The 24,672-nt window shown below is 41.8% G+C and overlaps 1 protein-coding gene across 1 annotated transcript in view; it reads right to left on the bottom strand.

Annotated features, from left to right (window-relative positions):
- Positions 1-24,672, bottom strand: part of LOC118413278 (dynein heavy chain 8, axonemal-like) — a 47,409-nt gene that overhangs the window by 369 nt on the left and 22,368 nt on the right. Inside the window, 46 exon segments of the mRNA XM_035816534.1 lie at positions 118-261; positions 643-764; positions 1,071-1,260; positions 1,587-1,739; positions 2,116-2,272; positions 2,508-2,668; positions 2,903-3,004; positions 3,255-3,371; positions 3,623-3,778; positions 4,245-4,471; positions 4,699-4,901; positions 5,259-5,377; positions 5,735-5,856; positions 6,230-6,420; positions 6,984-7,098; positions 7,251-7,389; positions 7,610-7,714; positions 7,993-8,085; positions 8,548-8,637; positions 8,951-9,106; positions 9,536-9,691; positions 10,039-10,210; positions 10,433-10,560; positions 10,841-10,978; positions 11,360-11,575; positions 12,052-12,219; positions 12,580-12,756; positions 13,133-13,236; positions 13,481-13,599; positions 14,061-14,287; positions 15,529-15,693; positions 16,052-16,205; positions 17,108-17,238; positions 17,560-17,682; positions 18,120-18,312; positions 18,973-19,136; positions 19,501-19,610; positions 19,955-20,168; positions 20,503-20,625; positions 21,045-21,179; positions 21,796-21,938; positions 22,197-22,328; positions 22,465-22,570; positions 22,929-23,069; positions 23,338-23,579; positions 23,980-24,226. Of these exon segments, the coding sequence (XP_035672427.1) occupies positions 118-261; positions 643-764; positions 1,071-1,260; positions 1,587-1,739; positions 2,116-2,272; positions 2,508-2,668; positions 2,903-3,004; positions 3,255-3,371; positions 3,623-3,778; positions 4,245-4,471; positions 4,699-4,901; positions 5,259-5,377; positions 5,735-5,856; positions 6,230-6,420; positions 6,984-7,098; positions 7,251-7,389; positions 7,610-7,714; positions 7,993-8,085; positions 8,548-8,637; positions 8,951-9,106; positions 9,536-9,691; positions 10,039-10,210; positions 10,433-10,560; positions 10,841-10,978; positions 11,360-11,575; positions 12,052-12,219; positions 12,580-12,756; positions 13,133-13,236; positions 13,481-13,599; positions 14,061-14,287; positions 15,529-15,693; positions 16,052-16,205; positions 17,108-17,238; positions 17,560-17,682; positions 18,120-18,312; positions 18,973-19,136; positions 19,501-19,610; positions 19,955-20,168; positions 20,503-20,625; positions 21,045-21,179; positions 21,796-21,938; positions 22,197-22,328; positions 22,465-22,570; positions 22,929-23,069; positions 23,338-23,579; positions 23,980-24,226 (6,990 nt within the window).

Here is a 24,672-nt window from a genome sequence, read left to right as displayed (position 1 = left end):
TGGGAGCTTTCATGTTGACTGGAGACCATCATGTATACTTATTTTATACAGATAAGACTTGAACCCATACAGATAAGACTTGAACCCAGGACCCTTAGTTGAGGTTTGTAACCTTACCTTGGGAGCTGTGGAGTTGACAGCAAACATGTGCACCACAGGGAGCAGGGTGAACAGCACCTTAGGTTGGGGCTCGGCCAGACGGCAGTTCTTACGGTCCCAACTGGCTCCATCCAGGAACAGCCCGTAGATGTACACACCCTCCTGCGAACATACCAACCACTGACATCAGCACGGGACAAACAGACATGAGCATGGAGCTTTTCAGAATTATGTCCTTTAAGACAGATGCCCAACACCTTCTTCAAACGATGTCGTTTAGTTGCAAAAACTCAAAACTTGGCAGCTGCGAGCCACTGATTTGGTTTCCTATACAGAGCTTTATATGCTTTATATGTAGCCTATTTTACTAATACACCTGGATGTCTAATCTTTATCGACGTATTTTAACACTAACATTGTCAAACCCTTGGTGGATATTGTATTTGAACACAATACAGTAGCAAGTAATTTTGCAGACCAGGCAAATAGACATTTTAGGACTATTCCATTTTAAAGCCCGAGCAGGGCTTTTTCTTCACTCACCGCAGGAGAGGAGGTGATGTCCTCCTTCATCTGCTTGAGGATCTCGTTATGCAGTGTGACGCCATCCAGGGCCCAGCCCTTGTGGGCTCGGGTCACCTCCTGTCTCATAGCAGTCAGGAAACCTGTGGATTAAAAACAGGCAGCAACAGGGTCAGGATTTGTAGCTCAAGGACAGAATCTGCCTGTTGACGCACAGGAATCAAAATTCCAAAAGAACATCAAAAGCATGTACTTAGTATATGAAATTTCTGATTTGTCTTGACTCAAGACATTCTAGTTTCCTAATATTGAATCATTGTGCTACATTTTGTGGATAATCAACTAGTGCTCTCCTTTATCACTTTAATTTCACTTCTTTTGTGAACATCTAGGTACCGTACTGAAAGAGGATTTTGTTTTTAAAGAATTCATTGACACGTTTCCCAGACCTTGTGGGTTGAAGAAGCCAGTCATCCAGAAGGTGTTAGGTCGTCCGTCGAACAGCCATGATGAGAACTGTGCGTTCCTCTCCAGCAGCTCGGTGAACCAGAATCCCAGGGTGCTGGACTCCCAGGACACCTTCCTCCACAGGGCTGGCACACGGGCGTCAAACATGTTGTCAAGGGCATCACGGAGGTTCTGCAGTCAGAAACATTTATGAAAGTTGATGAAGGTTAGACATTACAATATCTAACGATGACTCAATCTCTGTGAGTGGATAAAATTCCGGGTTACTTCTAAGCGTCTGGAAGTTATCTCCCAATGTTATCCAGTTGTAGAGATTGAATAGTCTTCTTTATACACTATATAAGATGTATTTATCAGTATGTTGCAGTCCTTGATTTTCATTTCTGGCAAAAATGTTTTTACATTAAGGTTTTTTTACATTAAAACCACTGTCTCTATTGATGATTATGAAAAGAAAAAGAAGTGAAACATGGTTCTCTTGCAGCTTTAGTTTATACCTCGCTCATGATGATGGTGCCCTCAATAGCCAGCTTCAGGTCGGTCAGGGTGATGCGGACGAGCGTGATGACACGCTGCATGCGGTCAATCTCCTGCCGCAGGAAGATGTTCATGGAGTTCAGGGCTCCCATCTTCTGCAGCCGGGCTTTCACCTGCAAGGAGACACTACTGCTTAAGAACCCTTTAGGAACTTCTGTTTTAAGATTTGTGACAATAAGCACCACTTTCTCATTGAACATGTGTGGAAAGATTGATATAATCATATCACATCATCCTTGTGTATCTGGAATTCACCAGTGAGGTTAGCATTAGGTATAGCTTTTCCAGTATGACCTGTCCTTCATGACATAAGAGCAGACCCTGACAGTCCAATGTCTTTTTGATACGATACATGTATATGTCAAGAAATACTGGAGAATGACCTTCCAACTCGACAAGGAAAGAAGAAAACAACTCTTCAAAACACAACCAAACCAAACAACACTGGTGAAAATTTTATCTACTTTAGACAGGTCCTAAAACTCATACCTCGTGAGGGACATAGTCAGGAGGCACTTTCTCCAACATGTCCTCAGCGAGACGGTACACCACGCTCTCCCTGGTTTCCCCGCCTCCTCCTCCCGAGTCTTTGGGCTGGATACTCATGATGGTGTCCAGTACGTCCTTCGCTGTGTTACTCTGGTACCTGGAGTGAATTTAAATGATGAGTCATCTTCAGCTTAAGTTGAACTTGGTCACCTTTTATCCACTCAGAATTACAGTGCTGCCATCATTTCACCATTTTCTTAACCTGATTCATGTACCTTCCAAGCACCATGGTCCCTTGGATATGATCTAACTTCTTTACATATCTTTCCACGCTTATTTAGAATCTCAGCCAGTAATTTTGATAGGGAGAATGTAGGATTGGTGCATCTTACGTGATGTCTGCATTTGGGTGCAGTCCGAACACCTCTGGTGAGTCCACGGCTGGCAGGGCCTCTATGAACTCCAGACACTCCTTCAGAGTCTTACACTTGGGAATCTTATAGCCGATGTAGTACTGGAAACTGTCGGCAAACATGGCCTCATTGAACCACACCTGTGGAAAGAATTATTGGCATAAACAGTTGTTAAAGGCTTGGTCACAGGATTTTTTGGTAGTATTTTCAAACAGGTTGTGGCGACCTACCGACAAGGCTTTATGACAGGCTTTTTGGTAAAAAGACAGCTGACCTTTCTACGACACATGCACACCAACCCCTGAAATGTGCTCAGTTTGCAATCGAAACAAGTCCTGTCAGAAAGGAGACTGCTTGTTGTGACCTGCAAATACCTTAGCATAAGTGTTGAGAAGACGCTTGTCAAAGTCATCAGTGACCCTGCCACCATACTGCACCTCCCCAAGCATGTAGCGCACAGTGTTCCAGGATACACCCTGAAGTGGGGACAAAAAACATGTCATGTCAGCAGCCAAATGAGATGCTTCAGCTTAAAAGAGTCAAATGAAACATATATGACAATTATGAAATCTGTTTACCAAGTCAACATTGAGAGACAAAATTGTGTCAATTTCTACATTTTTATTCTTAATCTTGAAATTCAACTTGAATATATCAAATAGTCAGGATTACTGCCACTGCCAAGATTACTTAGAACAACTGGGCCAAATAAAGATGTTGGAGTACCCTTTTGGGATCCATGTCATCCAGGTGGTTCTGGACGAACTGGACACTGGCTGTGAAGTCTGCCTGGTTGAACTCGTACGGGATGTTCCATCCCAGGGGGCCATATTTACGGCGTTCCTAAGAGATGCATAGAGTCAGTAATGGAACACAGCCGTTTTATATATCATTGAGTCTAATAAGCATTGTTACATTTCACAGTCCTGCCTTTGTGACGATGAAACATCAGTGTAGCTTAGTAATGCTTATATAAATTCAACAGCTATTTTTTGGTCTCCTGTCCCTTATCATTACTCTACTATGCAAAACCAATAACAGGACTTAAGATATTTTCCAACAAAACAGGTAGCTGACAAACAGAGCTTCCTGACCTGCACCACAGAGTGTAGGAAGGCCACTCCATACAGCATGGGCTTCCACTGGGGGGCATTGCTGATGTCCAGCTGGTCCTGGGACAGGCCGACATAGGTCCTCTTCAAGCCTGCCCTCTGACCCTGAGGGGGCTCGTTGGTGAACTTGATTGATGCCTAAAGAAAGTCAAAGAGGGAGAACAATCAGGATGCACCTGTGTATCTGCTGGAACATGTTTGTTGGTACTTGATTCACTGAAGGTACATTTGTGACAAAGTCATTATGACATTAGTGGACCAGTAGGTTTAGATTAGTAATTTCACTGGATGAAATGTACACATCTGTTTCAGGTAACTTTTTCATCTCACAAAATCCAAATATACATAATTGTCAAGGACAATAGTATAACTTACAATAACTAAGGGAAAGTAGAATATGTTTGGCAACAAAGATATTACTGTGTTTTCCAGGACTGTAAAATTGTTTTGTTTGTTATACTCCTGTATATTACATATTTTAGCTGCTAAATGAATGCTCTTGGAACTAGACTAGAGATCAATGTATCTCCCTCTCAATGATACCTGATATGAAATAAAGCACTTAGCATAAAAGAAAAGGTATTGTCCCTGTGGTAGTGCCTACCTGCAGCAGGCTGATGGGGAACTTGGGGTGGACCTCTGTGGTGATCCAGACCCGGCAGGCCTCGTGGATGGGCTCGTGGGTGGTGATGGTCTCCAGCAGCTCGTCCATGAACTCCAGACCCAGATGGCAGTTCTGCAGCAGCACCCAGCCGCCCTGCGCCATGCACTGGTTCAACAGTCGACGGGCATGGACCTCCTGGCCCTGGCCCATAGAGATGGCCTGGCAACCTGCAAAATAGGACACAAAGTTCTTGATATGAAAATTGAACAGGCGATGATTACAATTTTATCACCTTTTAATCTCAGAAACTGAAAAACCTATGCAGTACAAGAAACCCCATCAGGGCTCCTTTAGTCTATTTATATCTTAAGAACGTATTTGTATCTTAATAATGTATTTATATCTTTATATAAGTTTTTTCATGGTGATGAAAGCAATGCATTGGAAGACATACTGAGCTTGAGTTGTTTAGCCAGGGCCTCGATCTGGTTGGTTGGGTCGGAGCCCATGGACAGAAAGCACACGAGTGGCACACGGTTGTCGCTCTCCTCCCAGGTCTCCTTCAGGTTCAGGATGACAGGCTCGGCGTACCGAGCTCCCATGGAGTCAGCAATGTACTTACGGGCCTGGGGGAGGGTACGGTCAGGGCACCAGCATCTGTGGGAAGGATTGAAGTTTTGATTTTGTGTTACATTTTCAAGAGCATTAACAACTATTACTTTGATACCTTTTCTCACAAAGTACCCAGTCTATGTATTGTGGTGTATCCACAGGTGTAGTTTTTGCCATCCCATCAAAAAGTTATGGCAAAGTACTGTACACAAGAGGCCTTGACCTCACCTCACCTCAACGGTCTATCGGCCTTGACATCAAAGCATTAACACTGTATCAGGAAATCTGTAGGCAAACTGCCAAACAGAATTGTATGAGCATAAATATTGAAGAATTAATGCCTCCTCATTATATTTTGTGAAAGGTGCTGTTAAGCAGATTGGTGCAAATCTCCTCTCATACCTGACAATGAGCAGTTTCTGAAAGGTGTTGAGGGAGACCTCGTAGCCATCTGGGAGGGTTTCCTCCTCGGGAGCATCCTTGTCAAACCAGACCTTCCACCCCTTCTCGTTACGAGGGATCTGTTGCAAAGCAAGATTAAAAGCATCAATTGTTGTGGTATAAATATCAGTTGACTTCAACAAAGTGGCCATCATAAACTTTGAGAAGGATGACAGTTTGTGTCCCTTCAATGAAACAGCTCTGATACAATGAAACAGCAATGATACAATCTAATTTTAACTTACATACATTTCCTTGATGTGTAGAAATGGACTACAGTAGTCAAGGTCAAGATAGGGACTATCTAAACATGATGATCCATATGGTCTTGGACAGGGTTATGAAGACATGTTGATTTGAATGTAACAACAAATTCTGCAATGTCAATCAGTCACCATGTGGACTGAGAGAACTTTATGGAGACCCATATTTCTTACCTGGTTGAGTACGTCAGAGAACTTTGGCAGCTTGCTGAGCTCCACCAGGTTGAGCCAGGTCATGTCCAGGATCCACTTGCACGGCTTGGGCTGCACGGCATTCAGGTCCAGGGCAGCACCACCTACGGGTGGAGAAGAGGAGGTATGTTCATCATATATATGTACAAACAATATCCAGCTGTATCTAACACATATTCTTTGTGTACCAGTACCTTCTTCAAGCCTTTTTGGCATTTTGCTTAAAACAAAATTGAACTCAATAAGCTTTTTACCTTTAGAATTTAATATATATACCGCACATAAGAATTTCGGTCATGCTTTCTTTGGATATTGACCCAAACTTGCCTATGGATGCAAAAAATGACACAGACACTTGCATGGTAAACTCATCCACACTATCAAACTATGAAATACTAAAAGGACAATGAAATACTACAAGGACACAGATATGGTGTATCTGATTCAGTAACTACAAGTACCACCATCATTTCCCACCTTTAATGAGAACCTGGAACTCATCGTGAGAGATGGAAGCACGTTGCAGGTCAATCTTCAGAGCCAGCAGCAGCGTGAAGAGGAACTTGTGAGTCTCGTACAGACCCCGGCACGAGTACCTGAACACTGCAAATGACAGGTAGTCTATCACGTTGTGGATCCGCTTGGCGGGGATTGGAGACTTGTCTGACCTGTTGGAAAAGATCGACAGAGACTTAGGTTAGAGTGATTGAAGAGACAAGGCAGCAAGACTAATACAGTTGTTTGCAAGCAATTGCCTGCTACAGAACTTAACAATTAAAAGTTCTAGTTATCAGGGAGATTGTCTATATCCTGACAAGCATGGCATTTGCTGAAGATGAAAAACATTAATCATTATTATTAATATGTTTTCCCCAGTAGGGACAAATGTATTGTTTTGCATGTGTTTTTTTCCTTTCTTCTTCTGTCAGTAGCCAATCAGAGCTTTAATGTTAAATATTAGCTGTTCAGAAAATATGGGCAATTTTTTCTTTATACACAATACTCTAGGGCAAGCATAAATAATAGTATGATATTGTGTGCGAGTAGCTTGACAAAAGGCAACAGGGAAAACAGATGCATTTTTGCAAAAATGTTGCCTTTCTAGTATGGATATGTTTCATCTTTTACAACATTTACCATCTCGCTAGGTATCCAGCATCCCCCTGGGCCAGTATCATGCTTTTGTGTTTAACACTGTAGTTTCAATTGTATTCCATGACTGTGATCTTACCTATGCAGGGAGAGATCAAAGATGCCCAGGAACTGCCTGAGGGAGGTCTGGTACATACAGTTCACCATGCTCATCTCCGTGATCAGGAAGTACAGGATGCTACCTTGGGTGGCAACTGAGCAGAAATACAGCAAAGTTCTTCAGTCAGTGCTGGAGGAAATTTTCAAGCTGGTGTGTCATGCCAAAGCACCGCTATATAAATCAGTAGCAATCAGTATCAGTAGTAAATCATGTTTGCAAGTTACGTTACAGAGGGCTAAACCATACCAGGTCGATACTCCTCTCTGGCCTCGTTGATCTTGATCTCCGTGTCTGCTGCGACAATCAGCTTTTCACTGACCTCAGCTGCTGTTTCCTTGGTGACAGCCAGCACTGTGATGAGGGACTCATCTTCAACAAGGGAGCCCTGTAGGAGGAAAGCAATCATTGAAGTACTTGAGAACAAGAGAACCAAACACTATATGGTGGTGCAGAAGCTTGTAACATTGCATCTGGACCAAAACAAGCCATTGACTTTGATAACATACCTGCAACTTGCAGCTCAAAGCCCCAATTACCAAAATGAATGTAATAATACTATCTTCTATCAAACAACACCAGATATCTGGCTGAAGATCCAGACCAACCTGAGTGCTGGTGAGCTTGTAGAGAAGGTTATCCTCCAGTTCCTGCATCTTCCTTTTGTTGGCCGTCACGTCTTCCATCAGTTTGGTCCGCTCTGACTCAAGTTCCTGGGGAAGAAGGAAGCGTTTTAGTCACTTTAGCACGGTCAGCCATTCTTTTGTTATTCTCTCTCTACCAACCCCACCTCAGGACCCTGTGAGACAGATTTTCTTTACAAATCACTATCACATGTACACAGGTCATGAGTTTGAAAAGAAACAGTGAGCAAACTAGGTTTCTGAAGTGAAGTGACTTTAAGTTTGCTAAATTCAATCAGATGGCTCTTGACAGTTGAATTAACTGTTTAATAATATATAGGTTGAGTTGATAACCTGGTAAAACTTACAGCTTTCTCAGCAAGGATCACCCTTCCTAGCAGCTGGTCTTCCAGACCCTTCATGGTCACTGTGAAGTCAATGATGGAGGTACGGGCACTAATCTGTAGAAAAGCAGCATTTGGGCCATTTAGATTCACTCAGTGATGCTATTTAGGACAAGGCTACATTTCAAACATTGAACTAATAAAATATAGTCATGACATACAATGGAATAGCATTGGGAGAGGGCACCATGACTATACTTTCAGTACCAAGGAGAGATCTCACTGACAAACTTCAGAACGTTTGCATTGTAAAGTGTCATGTCAACAGCAGTATCTTTTGTAATGGTTTCTATTGGTCTGACTTATAGTTGTGATGTTGCAAAATAAACCAGAGGTACAACATCACTGAATCTGTTACATAATCCCACTTTTGACTAGTGTTTCAAGTACATGTAATACGTTACCATATATATTTTTACCTATCTAAAATCACCAGTATTGGCTTAAAGGCAAAAAAAATACTTTAAGTTATTGTGATACAACGCTTGAACTATTTGACACAAACTATTCAAAACCTACCTCGGGAGTATATGCAGGGTTGGGAAGCTTGGTGGTGATGTACAGGGTAAAGCCAGACATCACGTCACACTCCTTATCTCCAACTTTCACCTGAGGAAGAGGAAAACAAATGCTTTCAAACTAATACATTTACCGCAAATTTACTGTCATATTCATGCAAAAACTAGTGTTTCACAGTGAAACGTGACAAAAAGTTTTCAGTTACATGAATCAAAAGAAAGGTAATATAATTCAAGGCCACTAGAGTCAACACATTACATTTGCTTCAAATTGTAAGGCATAAATTTAAAATGAAAATAATCCAACTTTCTGGCTAATAGGTTTTTGTGCGACTTCCTACATGCATTGGTCATTCCCAACCAACTGTTTTGTAACCATTTCTGAGAGCAACTGAAGGGCAAACCTTGAAAGTTGAGCCAGACTTAATGAAGTTTTTCTCCAGGACGTTGTCCAGGGCTGGGTCCAGTTCTTCATTGATGTCCTCAATCAGCAGGGGTCTACCCAAGGACAGGGCATCTTCCAGGTGGGTCCGGAAGTACTTGTGGTTCAGAGACGTCACCTGAAGATACAGATAATGTAAGTCCATCCTCATAGCAACACAATGTGTCATTACTTCTGTTAAGGAGGGGATTTGTTATCAGCACTATTTGGTTTGTGGATTAAATGATTTTACGGCTCACTTTACAAATATTAAGGGTGTTTGAGACAGAGCTGCATATTGAGCACAAGGTATTGGACCATTTCAGCGACAGCCCATGGTCCAAGACCTTGATACTGCATGTAAGTTTCAAACAGAACTGTCCTGAACAAAAATAGATTGGTAAAGATTGTTACATATTTGAGACAGAACTGCGAATTAATCGAGGTACGTCAGTGACATCCTGAGGTCAAAGGCCTTGATACTGTGTGTACACATTTCAACAAAAAATGTGGCATAGATTGATAAAGATTGTGCCCAAAACATTTGTTGGTCCTGATGGCTCCTGACCTGTAACTCATGATCCTTCTCCTTGTTCTTGATCCAGATCTTGCCTTGACCTTGCGGGTCAATCAGGAGGGGGTAGCGGGTTGCCTTGGTGACGATTATGCCGTTTTGAACAGACAGGTCGTCGTTAGGCAGGCCCTGTAGGTTCCACTCTCCAACCTAAACACATTAGGCAGGATACAAAGTTACAAAACATTAATTTCATAGGACTTTCCACTTATTAACATCCTAACTTTTATCATAGAATTGTGTTTCTTGCTGTGTGAGACAAGTGGTACCTCAAGTCTGATGAAAGAAACTGTCAGAGTTCCAGACATGTAGCAGACTATATAGAATTACTTCTGTGCTTAATGCATCAAAACAACATGGTAAAATCATCCTAGGCTTGCGAAGAGTCTCACACTTGTTATATAACTTCAGGCCAGTACTGTTACAATAAACACAATTATTTCTGACAAGTACAGCATGATGAAAGAACTGTTCAGGAGATCAGAGGCCTGTCTTACCGTGGCCTGGTCCACCAGTTCAGACGTGATGTTGAGCTCCTTGGTGAAGGGGATGTGTCGAACATACAGCTCCTTCTCCCACACATCCTTTAGCAGGTAGGTGCGGAACTCCTGGTTGAAGGGACCAGAGTACGACAGGAAGGCTGTGCACAGGAGGGAGTCTCCCACCAGCCTGGAGGGAACAAACTTCAATCCTTTCATCACTGCTAAAGATATTCCATGAAGCATCAACTATGGACATTTCATATAATTATGGACTAGAATTTTGAGACTATTGTATAGGGGATGATCAGGATATTCTTATGATGAAGTCTGGAGTGCTGATAAAAAGACAGCAGTAATAGAATCAGATGCAGGAGGAAGGGGATTAATTTTTCCTCTCATGCTTTTTCACCTGTCAATCTGAGCCTTGAATTCCTTGCTCTGTTGTGTCCATCTGGTTTTCTCTCCTGCCAGCCCACCAATCAAAGCAGAGGCTGCGTCCATCTTTTTCTTGCAGGCTTCAGCATCATCCAACAGATCCTACAAACACATCATGAATAACAGTCTGTGTACCTACAAATCTTTGCATTTTTTTATTCCAAATCTTAACATTTCAATCTTTGTTAAGATTGAGCCAGAGTACTCCTTGCTCATACCCTTTATTTTCAGGGATTGAGTTGAGTCCTTCCAAGTGTAGTATTTGGAGCTGATGTAACCAGTATAATTCTTTTATTATTACACATCATCTACATCCTGTACAGCAATTTCTGATATGAAGTATATGATAAATCAACCAATAGTATCATCTCAGGCTGCTCACCTGTTTCTCCTTCATGGCAGCATCAAACTTTGCCTGCACTTCGTCCAGTTCTGCCTGCTTGGCATCCAGCTGGGCCTGGGCTTTGTTTAGCTGATCCATGGCTTTGTGCAAATGGGCCTCCTGGACAGCCAGGTTTGCCTATGTGGGTGCAACAACACAAAACTTTCTTATTGTCCTGTTCTGGGTGCAAAATCAAGAAGCTGCTATTTGATGAGCTGCATGGCTTGCTTGTGCACTGAAAATTTTGTATCTATACTGGTATCCACAACCAACAAAGCCTTTGTCAGGTACACGGTGCAGCTGGTTATGTTTGTCTGTTACACCTTCTCGCTGCAAGCGTTGTTTATCTAGCTATTCAGTGAGGATGCTCCTACAGTATTTGAAGGCAAAGAGTACCACTTGATTGATCCAGCTGAAAAGAAATGACAGGAATTTCTGCATACTTAAGACAAATTTGCATAGCACCAACTCCTTGCTATCTATTATTTCTGCTATAATTGTGGAACATTTTTGCAGTACCTTGAGGGGCAACACTTCCTTGTTGATGCCATAGAACACAGCCATGGCACGTGTCCAGGCCAGCAGGCCTGCGACGTTGCCACAGACTTTCTTGGCATTCTCTAAGGTGTAGTCCTCCATGGTGAGGTACGGCTGCATCAGCTCCACCATCTCCTCTGTGATGGTGTCTTTGGCAAAGTTCTGTAGCATCGACAGGAACCCGCTAGCCGACATTAACTGTTGAGAAAAAGGAGAAGATGGGGTTAGCAAGAATCGGGAAGGGTCTGGAAGCAGTGTTAGTCTAAACTGTCCACCAAAGGATAATGCATGGTTCAACAACCTGTGTTTCTGGGTGAGAAAGTCAAGAATTGTACTTGTACACTTCCAGGACTGGAATGACTCCATACAACAGGATGTTGTTAATCATGGTTCACTGCTCATTGCACTGATTGAAAAGGATTGGGACAAAATTTTTCCTTCCAGTAACAATGAAAATTGCTCGCCTCACAGGGGAGATCAGCCAATATTTGAATGTGTTCACATCTGGGTACTTTGAGTGCATTCAAATGTTGGAGGAAATGATGTTACAGTAATTACTCCAAGACACAAGTGGAAGTGTAAACTTGTCTATTGCCCTGGTACATTGAACATTGTATACAAATTGTGTTCAGAGAAAATGTTTCATGAAAAATTTCCACATCAATGCTGCCCACCTTTAGCGACTCTGACCAGGAAGGTTTGGGACAGGGCCTGTCAGGGTCCAGTGTCACGATGTCCAGTCTGCGGCGGAACAGGATGCCGGCACAGTCCATGATGCGCATGATCAGGTGAGGAGGTTTGGCCAGCTTTCTCACTGTGCCAATATCCGCAGCTTTGATGGTCTGGAGGGAAACATTTTGAGTTTTCAGTTTAAAAATTCTTGGCAGAGGAGCTGTAAGATTGTATGATAAAGTTCATCTTTTCATTTCTCTTCCCTTTCTGCTCTCTGGATATTTTCATGTTAAATCTAACCATTAACCTCTAGTGGCTGTGAAGTTGTGATGAGGTCAAACTTGATACTGCATATTTGACTCATTTTCAGCAAATGAAAACCTAGGGATATCAAAATTGATTTGTTCTTATAAAATTATGTTTTCTTAATATTGGAAATACATAATTCTGCACAACTGTTTTTCAACACCATTCCTCATTTCTTGCATAGCTAGAGAAAACAGCATTTTTGGTTGATAAGGCAGTTTTACCTGTAGGGCAGCCTCTGCCTCAGCTAAGGCTGGTTTTGCTGCTTCCAGTTTCTCCTCTGCGACAGCCTTCTCTACAGCGATGTCGTCCACAATGTGCTGAGCCGCATCCTTCACCTTCTGTACCTCGTTCTTCACTTTCTCAGCAGCCTGGGCACTCACTGTCACCTCAGCTAACACCTACAAGTAAGGGTGAATTCAAATCTTCTAGGTGTTTCAAGTTTTTCCCTCTGTCAAATGACTTTATTTAGTCTTACTGATTAATCTCTAACATGCTAGACACACTCCACATATTCAGTTCAATTAGAAAAAGCAGGATTGGTGATCCAAGGGGATAAGTCTCAAGGCCTTACACAATGCAAAAGAATATAATGTATGCAATAAGATATGTGACCATTGTTCTGCTTGTTGAGATTTTGCTTGTTGGCTTATGCCCAGATTGTAAATAAAAATAGATAAGATAGAAAATTTCTACCATACAATAGTTTTGGTAGATGTTGATATTTGATCCTTTTTGAACATGAAGAACACAGAAGTATTATTAGGTGTGACAAACCTTGTCTGCTTTAGCAGAGGCAACTGCAAGGTCCTTCTCTTTAACAACCAACTCCTTTGACAGTTCAGCCACAGATTCTCCAGCTTCTATCAGCTTCTCCAGACCTATGTTAGGGTAAGGAAAGATAAGTGCACCTCAACCTGCCTGGAAGACATGTGTTTATACATCTTGATCTTCATCTTGATATGACATGAGTTTTATGAGAGCATGGATTCCTTTGTGTGCTCTCATAAGTTTCAAATCACAGCTCTAACATTTTGAAAAATTCTCATCATACAATCTGTTTGGTCCTCCCAAATTCCTCCGTCATGACACTTTCAATCAGATACAACAGTGTTCATATCATACCAGTGTTCATGCGGCGGGACAGCTCCCCAATATGTGCATACTTCTCAGAGTAGATGCTCTTGTAGCCATCAATGAAGGACAGGTAGGACTTGGGTGTCACGTGGGTCTGACGTCGGTACCTGTATGAGAATGTTCATCAATAGATCTTGTCAAGTTTGAGCTTGTTACACTTGATTGAAAATTCAAAGGCTTCCTAAAAAGGTATTTTGAGCTAATACAAAGTTAACAATACTATGCACATTACAGAGAAATTTACTGTGAGAACAACAGGGTTACTGAGATGTGCTAAAACTTCAGCAGCAATTTATCAGCACCAAGGACAGATGTTGGTACAAACTTAGTACATCAAATCAAATGAAAATTGCTGGCACGTATCTGTTTCTACTGACAGTAAAGACCTTTTCCATCCATAATCCATCTACAATTATATAGCATGAAAGAAACGGCCAAATAAAATTTTTTTTTTACACATAGAAGTAATCACATGGAAAAATAACCAGCAAGCAAAAATGTTGAATGTTTGTACCAGAAGGTCTTTCTAGAATATTGCATTCTTATCTTGCTAAATTTTGCAACACACCTGTCAAAGTATTTGACACAAGCATCAGCCACTTTGTCGTGGAAGATGCCCATGGTCTCCACCACGCCCATCTTCACCTCGGCAGAGCACACCATCTCGTAGCTGGCCAGAAAACTGTCCGCCACAGCCACCAGCGCGTCCTTCGGCCACCCCAGGAACCAGTCCATGGTGCAGCCAGAGATCAGCCCCGGGAACTTCAGCGATCTGTTACGGAACTTTTCACCAACCTTCCAGACACAAAGACAAGTAAATTAAGTCGAATTGAAGTACTTAAGTTCTTAACTTGTAGAAATCCACAAACATTTTGCTTCTAACTACAGTCAAACCTGTCTATAGCGGCCATTCAAGGGACTGGTCGAAATTGACCACTATAGAGAGGTGGCCACTATAGAGAATATGCTAATTAATTGACCACAAGCAATAAGTTACACATGGTTTTAGTACCCACTGATTTATATTCACATAATACAGTACTGTACATATACTGCGATGATTTTTACACTATATGTATTAAGAAAACAAAAGCTATAAAAAATTTTTAATGTTCTACAGTTAATATTGTGTGAAGAGACCGGTATCGTCATATTTCTTTGATCTTTCGTCTTGTATCCTTTGATACTTCGCCGTCCGTGTGTTCCCGCTCGCGTTCACACGTCAGATTCACCCATTATGCTAATGTGGTACTCACGAGAAAAGTCTCGTCATTTTAGACTTATCTCTTTATAAATGTAAGAGTAAAATGCACCATAGTCTGAAGTTCATATCATTTTGTCTTAGTAACAATTTATTTAGAAAGTTTTTGTGATGTAAATTAACCTAAGCGATAGTGTATTAGAACGTAACTTTAACACAATTTACCTCCGTAATATTGGTGTCGTCTATTAACCTTATGACCTCGTTTGTCAGCGGGTATGGGTAGCGCCAGTTTACGAAGTTTTGTTTTGAAAATAAATCACAGAGGTTTTAAATCCGGCGTAGGGTGACGATACGGCCGCTGCATATGGCCGAACGCGTGCCAAAACATAGACCAGCGGTCCGCGTGGCCGTAATCGGCAGTGTTTTTGTATCTGCGGGACCGGAAATCGTGTGGCCGTGGCCGCGTTGGACAGGTGGCCGCTAAGCCTATCTCTTAATCATTACGAATCCAAGGGACCGACAAAAAGTGGCCACTATGGGCAGGTGGTCGCTATGCAAAGGTGGCCGCTAATACAGGTTTGACTGTATCTGCATTATTTGCGACAACATTTTTCTTAAGCTTTTAATCCACCAAGTTTCAGTACATTCCCAGAACAAATGCATGCTAAGTAACCATTAAGAATAAGCTTTAGAACAAATGGGACAATGAAGCAAAAGTGTGATGAGAAACTTAAACAGGTTTTCCTCATTGACAAGCACACTTCTTGTAAAGTAGTTTAAATTGTATAAACCTGTGACAAAGCACCTTGAGCAAAATGAACTTGGTACTTACAGGTGAGAAGCAGAGTACCACGTGAAGGTTGTCCCGTGCTCGGGAGATGAAGTAATCGTACAGGTTGTCCTGGGTCGGAGCTCGGCGTGGGAACTCCTTCTTCATGACAGGGATGAGTTCCTGGGTGATCTCATCCAGCTCATCACGAGCAAACAGGTTGGACACCTGGAAATATGGGAGCATAGAATGACTCAACAATAGCAATGTGGACTAAGTTGACTACGGTTGACGGCTTTGAATCTAAATGTTCTGGGTTCGAGTCACTAGCAGGAGATGATTTTGTCCCCGTAAGGAAAGGCACTTCGCACCTATTTACTCACTCAAAGCAAAAATGAGTACCTGGCTTTGGTCAGGAATGACCTCTTTAATAGGATGCTAAAAATGCCACTATCAATGTATTACTCCTGACAGGGAATTCGTTTGAATTCAAGCACATAGTAGATGTTGCAGACAATGGCTTTGAAGAAAACTTTAAAAAGTTCTACACTGTGACAGTAAATATTATTGTAACATAGTCTTTTACCTCTCCAGAGCTGAGTAGATTGTTGAGGTATTCCAAGAAGGCCTCATCCTTGATCTCGTTGTCTGTGAAGATGAAGGTGATGCCGTTCCCCTCCCCACCTGCCACACGATACAGGTACTTCAGGTCGTCCATAAGGTTACTCTGGTTGTAGGATCTAAACAGAGGAATAGGAATAGCAAAATTGATTTGTTATTTCATTGCTCATTCTGCTACAGGGGAGAGAAGAAGTAAGTTGCGCCACAGCTACCAGCAGCTCACATTTTTGTTTTATATGTTTTATCATGTTGTAGGATCTTCATCGGTCATTGATTTAATGCATGCACTCTTTTCATGTGATTATTAGTCGTCCCTTTCCGTTGCCGTTGTTGTACTGGACATGTAAAAAAGACAGCAGAAATTGCATGCATTTTCTGCATTTTACCATGCACTTAATGTTTTATTTTCATTCACATAAATTATGTTTAACAAGCATTGGACAGTATGCTTATAGAGATCCTCAGCTTGCCATGCATTTACTATACATTACATATTACTCAATTGTCTGGAAAGCTACATGCGATACATGCCCATGATTTTTACCTGTAGCTCACCTTTACCATTCCAATTCCCAAGTTTGTTGAGGAACAAGACTGGTTCTCTGTGTATGAGGGGCAGTGGGTGATGTGGGGATGTGATAAGGGAGTTTTGGTTTGAAGGTGATGGAAAGGTCAAGAATTGGTTAGGTTTGGGAGGAGGGTTAAAAAAAAAACAAAAAAAGCACGTTAGCATATGATGTTGGACAATAAAGCACTGTTGTTTATATTTCTTTCACTCTACAGCAACTTGTTTGTTTGTTATGCCAATTTCAAGTGTGACATTATCATTGGTCACATTTTCATTCAAGTTTACTTTCATGGAATCAACCTAAAGCTTTTATCTCAAATACAAGTATTCCTGCCCAATGCTAATAAAAAGACATTGAATACTATCAAATTGCAATACACTTTATGCAAATAGCATGTCCTGTTCCTCTCTTATTCTTCTGTCATACATGTGCCACTGTCCTGAACTACCCACCTGGTGAGAGTGATCTGGAATATCTTGTAGCCAGCAATGAAAGAGGCCAGCCGTGTAAGGGACTGTTTACCAGAACCACCCACTCCAACCAGCAGGGAGTTTCCTCGAGGGGTACGGATCACACGAGAGATCTACAAAACAGTCAAGTCGTACAATTCTTTATTGTAAATTCTGTGTACCATGCTAAATTTCACTTTGTATTGCAGTATGTAGTCACTGACCATTAAAAAGTTACAAATTCAAAGCAACACTTGCACTGTAGTCATTTAGAAAGCACAAGATATTGCTTAGCCCCTATGGTTTGCCACATTTTAAAATGGATACTCAGTGAAAATTAATAATTCTCATTAATAGCTGAATGCCGCAAGTTGCCTTTTTATCACAATGCATAATGTGTGTGTGAGTGTGTGTGTTTGTGTATTATCACTAAGGATTGGATGTTGTTTTTTCACCTTGACCAAGTGAGTCATGGCATCCTTGAAGAAGACCAGACCCATGTGAGCTCCCCGCACAGTGTCGTTGTAAGAGGCCATGAACATCTGCAGACGATCACTCAGAGCCTGGAAGCTCGGGATCTGGACAAAAGTTTGACAGTCACTTTTCAAGTTAGCACTGTAGGCTGTACATAGCCTCAAAATGTAGATCCAAGAAATATGGCTGCTAATGAATAAATCATTACTGCTTATGAATAGATAAATTAGAGTTATCACTAGTATCCATGACAAAAGGTTTGGAGATATGGAAATTGTACCTAAATAAAACTGAGAATGACATTCAGTTTTACATGCAATGCTATGACAGACATGTGAGTATACCAATTGCCAACAAAGACTGGCATGCAAATTACTAACTTAATGACAATACCTTTATGTTACAAATTAACAAAGACGCTGCAGAATAATCACATAATGGCTACAGCAAGATGACTTCTTGGTCAAAGGCAGATACAGGTGCATGAAACAAAGTAAACCAACTGCAACAAGCCAACAACACAGTCAGGTGTTTTCCTCACCTTCTCATAGATTTTGGGTGCGTCCAGGTCAGCATCCTCCGGCTCCTCTCCAGTCGGCTCAGGTGCATCTCGGAGGAAGTCCACAAAGTACGGCTCTGGGTCCAGCTCTTCCAGGTACTCTGTACCAATGTTTTCTCCTACAACTCTGATGATGGCCTTGAAGAACCAGTCCTTATCTTCTGAGTTGGTAAATCTGTAGGAGAATGTAAGGCTTGTGTTAAAGTTTTCTGAATCACAGGGAGATCAAATACAGTTAATCACAGACATTATGATGAAAATGTCCAACAGAATTTAGGTTGGCTTGACAGAGCTTCTAGCTCACTCTACAAGCCTCAGTTCTGCTGAGGGTGTATCACTTCTTGACCCTTGGTCTCTAATTAGATACACAGAAAAAGCTGATCTGAAAGTACCTGCCTGATCAATCTCACTTTGCATCTCAACCCAGAGCAACACAGTCGAATTATCTGTGTATAGCAACACACACTTTGCAGATACCGAGTTGCCTATAGTTTGCTAGATATTCAAAACACTGCACAGCTATCTTAGCTTGAAAGTTCATTTATGTCAGTAGAATCTTTTGGTCGTTTGTGACTTCCCTTAGACACTCCATAGTTCATGTGACTTGTAGCCCACCTGTCTACGATGACCCTGACACACTCGTGCTCCCAGAGAGCCAGGAGGTACTGCTCAGACTCACACAATTTCCTTTAGACTCTCCACAGTTCATGTGACTTGTAGCCCACCTGTCTACGATGACCCTGACACACTCGTGCTCCCAGAGAGCCAGGAGGTACTGCTCAGACTCACACAATTTCCTTTAGACTCTCCACAGTTCATGTGACTTGTAGCCCACCTGTCTACGATGACCCTGACACACTCGTGCTCCCACAGAGACAGGATGTACTGCACAGACTGGCACTCGTCAGACAGCACCTTCAGCATCCCCTCCCAGATACGGCTCAAGTCACGCAGGTTGAAGATGTAGTGGAACTTGGCTGGGGTGGGAAGCATCTTCACCTGAAGTGTGCACAAGAACCCTAGATTTTTCAGACTGTTTTGGACCTTCTTTTGGACAGTCTGTTTATATCCATCTGAATGGATGAAAGGAAGCAAAAGAACAACTTGACACATGTTCCAAGGAAAGTTTATACCATTGTAACAATTTTGTTGATAGGTTTTGCATGCTTGCAATATGCAAAAAATTCTTGAAGATTCCTGTATCCTACATTTATATCATTTACCCTACAACCAACCAACAAAATTAACAGTCATAAGTTACATAACCTGATAACTGCCCCTGTGCAGCTTTGGCCCTGTAGAGCTATTACTGACTGAGAAATACATATCTAATATGTTCCATAGTGGAGGTAGTAAGCCCAACCTTGGTCATCTGCCACAGGACTCTGGTGGCAGGCACCAGCTTCTTCACCATGTCAACAACATCTTCATTGAACCCTCTCTCCACACAGAAGTACCCCAGCCCAATGATACCTGCAGGAGAGATTGTCATAGTTGTTTGAAGGCAAACAAGCTACACTGTTCAGATACTCCTGGACCTGTTACCCGATACCTCTGGTACTTACAACAAAGACTTGGTGGCTTTCTTGTGTAGTATCTCTAGGAAAAGCAGTAGAAGCCTTGTGTGGCTATTCATCCTGGCTGAAGGTTGCTACAATGGCATCATCATCATCATCAAACGTGCCTACTGATGTGTCTACCATTTCGTTTTTTTTTTCTTCTGACATCATTGATCCAATCAGAATGGCATCAGCCATAATGTAATGATCCCAAATCAACAACTAACAAACCAGCCTTCCTAGCTAAGAATGACTCACGGAAGATGTGGTCCATAGAGTTGTTAGAAGGCAGGGTGCAGTTGAAGACACAGAACTGCCTCTTGAGCCTCTCCGGTATGTCGTTCCTGCCCCCTCCTGGGTGGATCATGGCAGCCAGGAACTGGATGTCCACGATGTGGGTGAACTCTCCTGGCTTCTCCAGGTTGTAGAAACCTTGCATTTCCATCGTCTGGCGGACAATCTCGTTTGTAACCTGCAAGACAATGTTGAAGACTTTTAAAAAGCTATACCTGATTCACTGCTGCAATATAATTATACCATTCAAATGGCATCAATTCAATAGCAAGAATAAGTACAGAAATACAGAAAATATACTATCAATGACGTTTATTTGCTCTTGCCTAACAGGATGAACTGAACTGGTTGCATTTTCATTTCTTTTCATGTGGAGACTCCGAGCGAGCTTGCTGGAGTGAGTGTGAGTGAGAGTGTTCATCAAAAACCGACAATGTAGGAACACGTTTCTGCATGCTGCACTGCTTAACACTTATAAGTTATATACAGTAACTGTTGAATGGCAATGTTACCTGGTCTCCCCACTCATTGATGATGGGCATGTTGATGTCGTCCACGAACACAGTCATCTTTCTTCCAGCTGGTGGGCCGTAGGTGGTGCCCATGCGCTTGTCGACATAGCTCTCAATGGTGCGCTAAGAATGTAACATACACGATCAACACATTTGCTTTTAATGAAAGGTATACAGAATCATGTTAAATCTCATATACATGTATTGTGAGTGGACTTACAATGTAGCTGCTCTGCCCCGACCTGTAGAATTGAGGTGTTATGAGATGAACAAGACTTGATCTTTAATACTATTCTTTCTCTATGTGGATATTACAATAAATTGCAGGTAAAAGAGACTACAACTGGAGCAGTTAATGTTCCATTGAAATAAATACAAAACATTAGCTGGTCCACAGCCTTGCCATCTGATTCAGGCTCATTGATTGAGCTTATGCAATTTGTGAACTGGGTTCTAACACACTGGGTTCTGGCTCTTTTGGTCTTTGTTGCTGGTACTACAGTACATAAAAGTAATGCAGTAAAGTATGCAGATTGAAGTACCTGGAACATGAGTGGCACCGTGGCTGAGGAGAAGTTGAGGCTCTTGCCCATGTGCACATCAGCATCGTACTTGGACATGTAGCCCTTAATCATCACAGTCTTGGCTGTACCCTGTTCACCAATCAGCAGTACAGCCTGGAAAGTGAGACATGACCTTTTACATGAAAGATCCTTCCTTACATAGAAACATCAAGCTCTTTTGTCTTTATTTGAAGGAAAATTACACAGCTCAATGTAACACAAGTAATCAGAATATATACTGTCAGGTACGAACTAGGTACATGTACTAAGCTGTGTATCTGTATATATAGGAAATTGCTCATTTCAAGGGACAACTGTCTTCAAACAAGTTGAAATCATGATGGTTAGTTTGTCATGTGGTTCTGATTATTTGACAAGTAAAAAGTTGTCATTTGGTCACTCTGTAAGAGCAGAATGTGTGGTGATAGTTTTTCAGCACCAAGGACAAATGACAATGTTCTTACTACTGCCAGTGAGACTGTCACAGTAGGCAAGTTATGCAATGGTTTGGAGCTCCAAAGTCTGTTAGGGATTAATTTCCTACCAGAATGATGTTCATAGATTACAATACACTTTGAAATTTGAGTTTATTAGGATTTGAGTTGATTACTGCTATAGCATTACATATTAATGTACTCGCCAACCGATATGGCTACCACTCAGACATAATTCACACGCATACAGAAGCCATGAACATGTTTTTGGTGCACTTCCAATATCCAACACCAACCTTAGACTGTTTCGCAATTGTATCAATGAGGAAGGATGTCCTGACATTGTCCACGTTGGGGACCAGGATGGAGGAGTATTCCAGGACTGAGTCGGTTGGGTAGATAAAGTCCTCCACACGTTCACTCCAGTGCTGCCAGTTTCCTACAATGGACATGAAATGTATTATAATATAAACTACAGAGTCAGCACTTGCATGCAAATAAAAAAATGTTGCACGGTTGTTCCAAAGGTGTTGTCCTGAATACAAAATGATCGTTATAGATGAGATTAGGTCAAACTGATTACTTGATCCAACCGGACTTGCCTATTTTGTTGTGCATATGTTAAAAAAAACAATACATTGTGTTATTCCACATCATTAAAAGCTGTCGATTGAACAAAAAATGGTTTGCATCTCACCATTTGAGTCCACCACAAACTCAAAGATGGTTTGACCTGCATCAGCGTCACATGTGGGCAGGTCCAAGGCACTCTCGTGGCCCCTCAAAAACTCTTCCAACTTGGCTCGGTCCTCCAACTCCAAGATGGCACCTGATCATGTAACAGCAGCCGGTTAGTTAGATTACTGTGATATTTGTTCCATTAAACTAGGACACAATTGCACATAAGTGGGATACAAATTCTCAAAATTTAGGTCCTTAAAAATGTCATAGGAGGTCCTACTGACCGATGCTCCACATGAGAGCAAAGATGAAGATCCTTTCGAGATGCTGAGCAGGTAGGACACCTGCCTCCTCCTTACTAGGTATCAGGCCCTCCAGTAGGTTCAAAGACTAGAAGGAGAATTGTATACGAAATCAACAGAAAAATCACACTGCAGAGAAACACTCTTGCACATGAAGATATGAATGTAATGTGATGTAGATTATAAGTTTTTCGAACACTTTGTTTAATACAACAAATAACTAATAATAATAAAAAATTGTTATCAAAAATCTCAATCGCATGCCTGTACCTCCTTTGGGATTTTGCTGACAACTGTAAATCCACTCTAATCAGATATTTTTGTTCTCTATACATTGCTGCAATGTCTCATTTCTTGTTATACTATTACGGTTATGAGTCATATTTTGTAGGATTCAAGTTGTCTTATACATTAGATTTCAGGGATTGTAATAATCTGGTGGTTACCTGAGCAATGTAGTTACATTCCAGCAGCACCATCTTTGGCCAGAGGTTCTGTGCCATGAAGTGGTACAGGTCGTCGAACACCTTATCATACAGGGCCTGCAGGATGTCTGCCTCCTGGGGCTGCCTCTTACGCAGCCAGCCCTGCATGGCATCAGGAGAAACGTAAAAATTTTTGGTCAATCTTAATTCTTGTTTTCGCCTCCCTATCAACACAACAATCTACAATCAGATGTCGGGTGTCAAGAATACATGTCGCTACACATGCCCATACTGTTGGCCTGAAAGAACAATGCCACCTTCCCCTTGCCCTATGAAGCAACTCTACCTCCTATAGGTTTCAATATACATGTATGTCATTATTCATATCATTTGCAATTCATTGATTAAGGAATGGCTCCACAAAACTTACACCAAGTATGGGCCTGAAGTCCAGCACAGAGGAGCTCATGAAGACCATGCCGTTGCGTGAAACAGTGGCTGGTGAGGCGTTGTCGATGTTGTGCACCTCAAACACAACCTTGCAGGCAGGAGACATGGGAATACGGTCTCCGTTAGCGAGGGTCAGGGTTCTGTTGTCGTCCAGCACAGAGTTCAAGTTCTCAATCCAGATGGCATCTACAGGACCATCCAGCACAATCCAGATGTTCTCTCCTGTTGGTGGAAAAACAGTGAGGTTACACTCAATGCATCAGAACATTACTTAATAGCTTTCTTCCTTCTGTGGACTCAAGTTCAAGTTGTGGACTACAGCATAATACATTATCAATATCCGTGCAAGACAGCAAAGAGAAGCATTAAGAATTGTTCTGAATTCTCACTCTAAGTGTTACTGTCTAGCAATATTTTCTGTATGGAAAAAAACATCTAAGTGACAAACTAGTCTTCTTAACTTCTTAATCTCACCATTTCCTTTGCAATTGAATTCAATTTCTTCTTAATGACACTCTCCATACAAAAATTTTGTCATCAATTTGACTCTATCTTTTCATGGCACATATTCAAAATTACTGCAGGGTATCAAGATTTATGGGGATAGAATGTAAACCTTCACCTTTCTTGGCCTTGTGAGTCCTCCTCCACAGGGTAGAGAAGATCCCATCTGTCCAGTCGTTGGTGGCAACGTCCAGCCTGCCAAACATCTGAGGCGCCGTGATGGCCTTGGGGTTCATCTTCATCTCCCTGTGAGGGGCGCCACACTCTGTCATGGACTTCATCAGGGTGTGGATACACTCCGTCTTCCCGGCTCCGCTCGGACCCAAGGTCATCATGCCCCAACGTACACGCTGGGTCTCAAACAACTATGGGAGGAAAGGGGAGATGTGTAATCATCTCATCTCATTCCTTATCTAACTATTTGGCTGTTGGACCTTAACATAAGATCTGGCAACCAGTTTTATCAACCCTCCTCAGTTTTTCAGTTAGTCAAAGTTTTACACCCTTGGCAAAAAATTCACAACTCTTAAGAGGAAAACTGCCCGCAAATACATCGCCATCCACTATAATGATAAATGTCAACTTAAGTTCCTGTATATCTGGTGACAGAATCAATAGGTAGAGTCGAACTGTCTAAGAAGACCACTCGTGAGATCAATGAAGTCTTGTTGATGTGGACAGGTGGTTATTATAGACAGGATCATCGATACTTTTGTCAATGGAGAAAAATTGTCTAAGTGGCCAGCAAAAAGTGGTCACATTGGCCAAGTGGTCCTGATGTTGAAATATAGGTCTGATTATAGTCTTGATG

The sequence above is a fragment of the Branchiostoma floridae genome, chromosome 4 (assembly GCF_000003815.2).
Source record: "Branchiostoma floridae strain S238N-H82 chromosome 4, Bfl_VNyyK, whole genome shotgun sequence".
NCBI lineage: Eukaryota > Metazoa > Chordata > Leptocardii > Amphioxiformes > Branchiostomatidae > Branchiostoma > Branchiostoma floridae.
The sequence above is the reverse complement of the archived record's forward strand: the minus strand, read 5'-3'. Positions and strand labels throughout refer to the sequence as shown.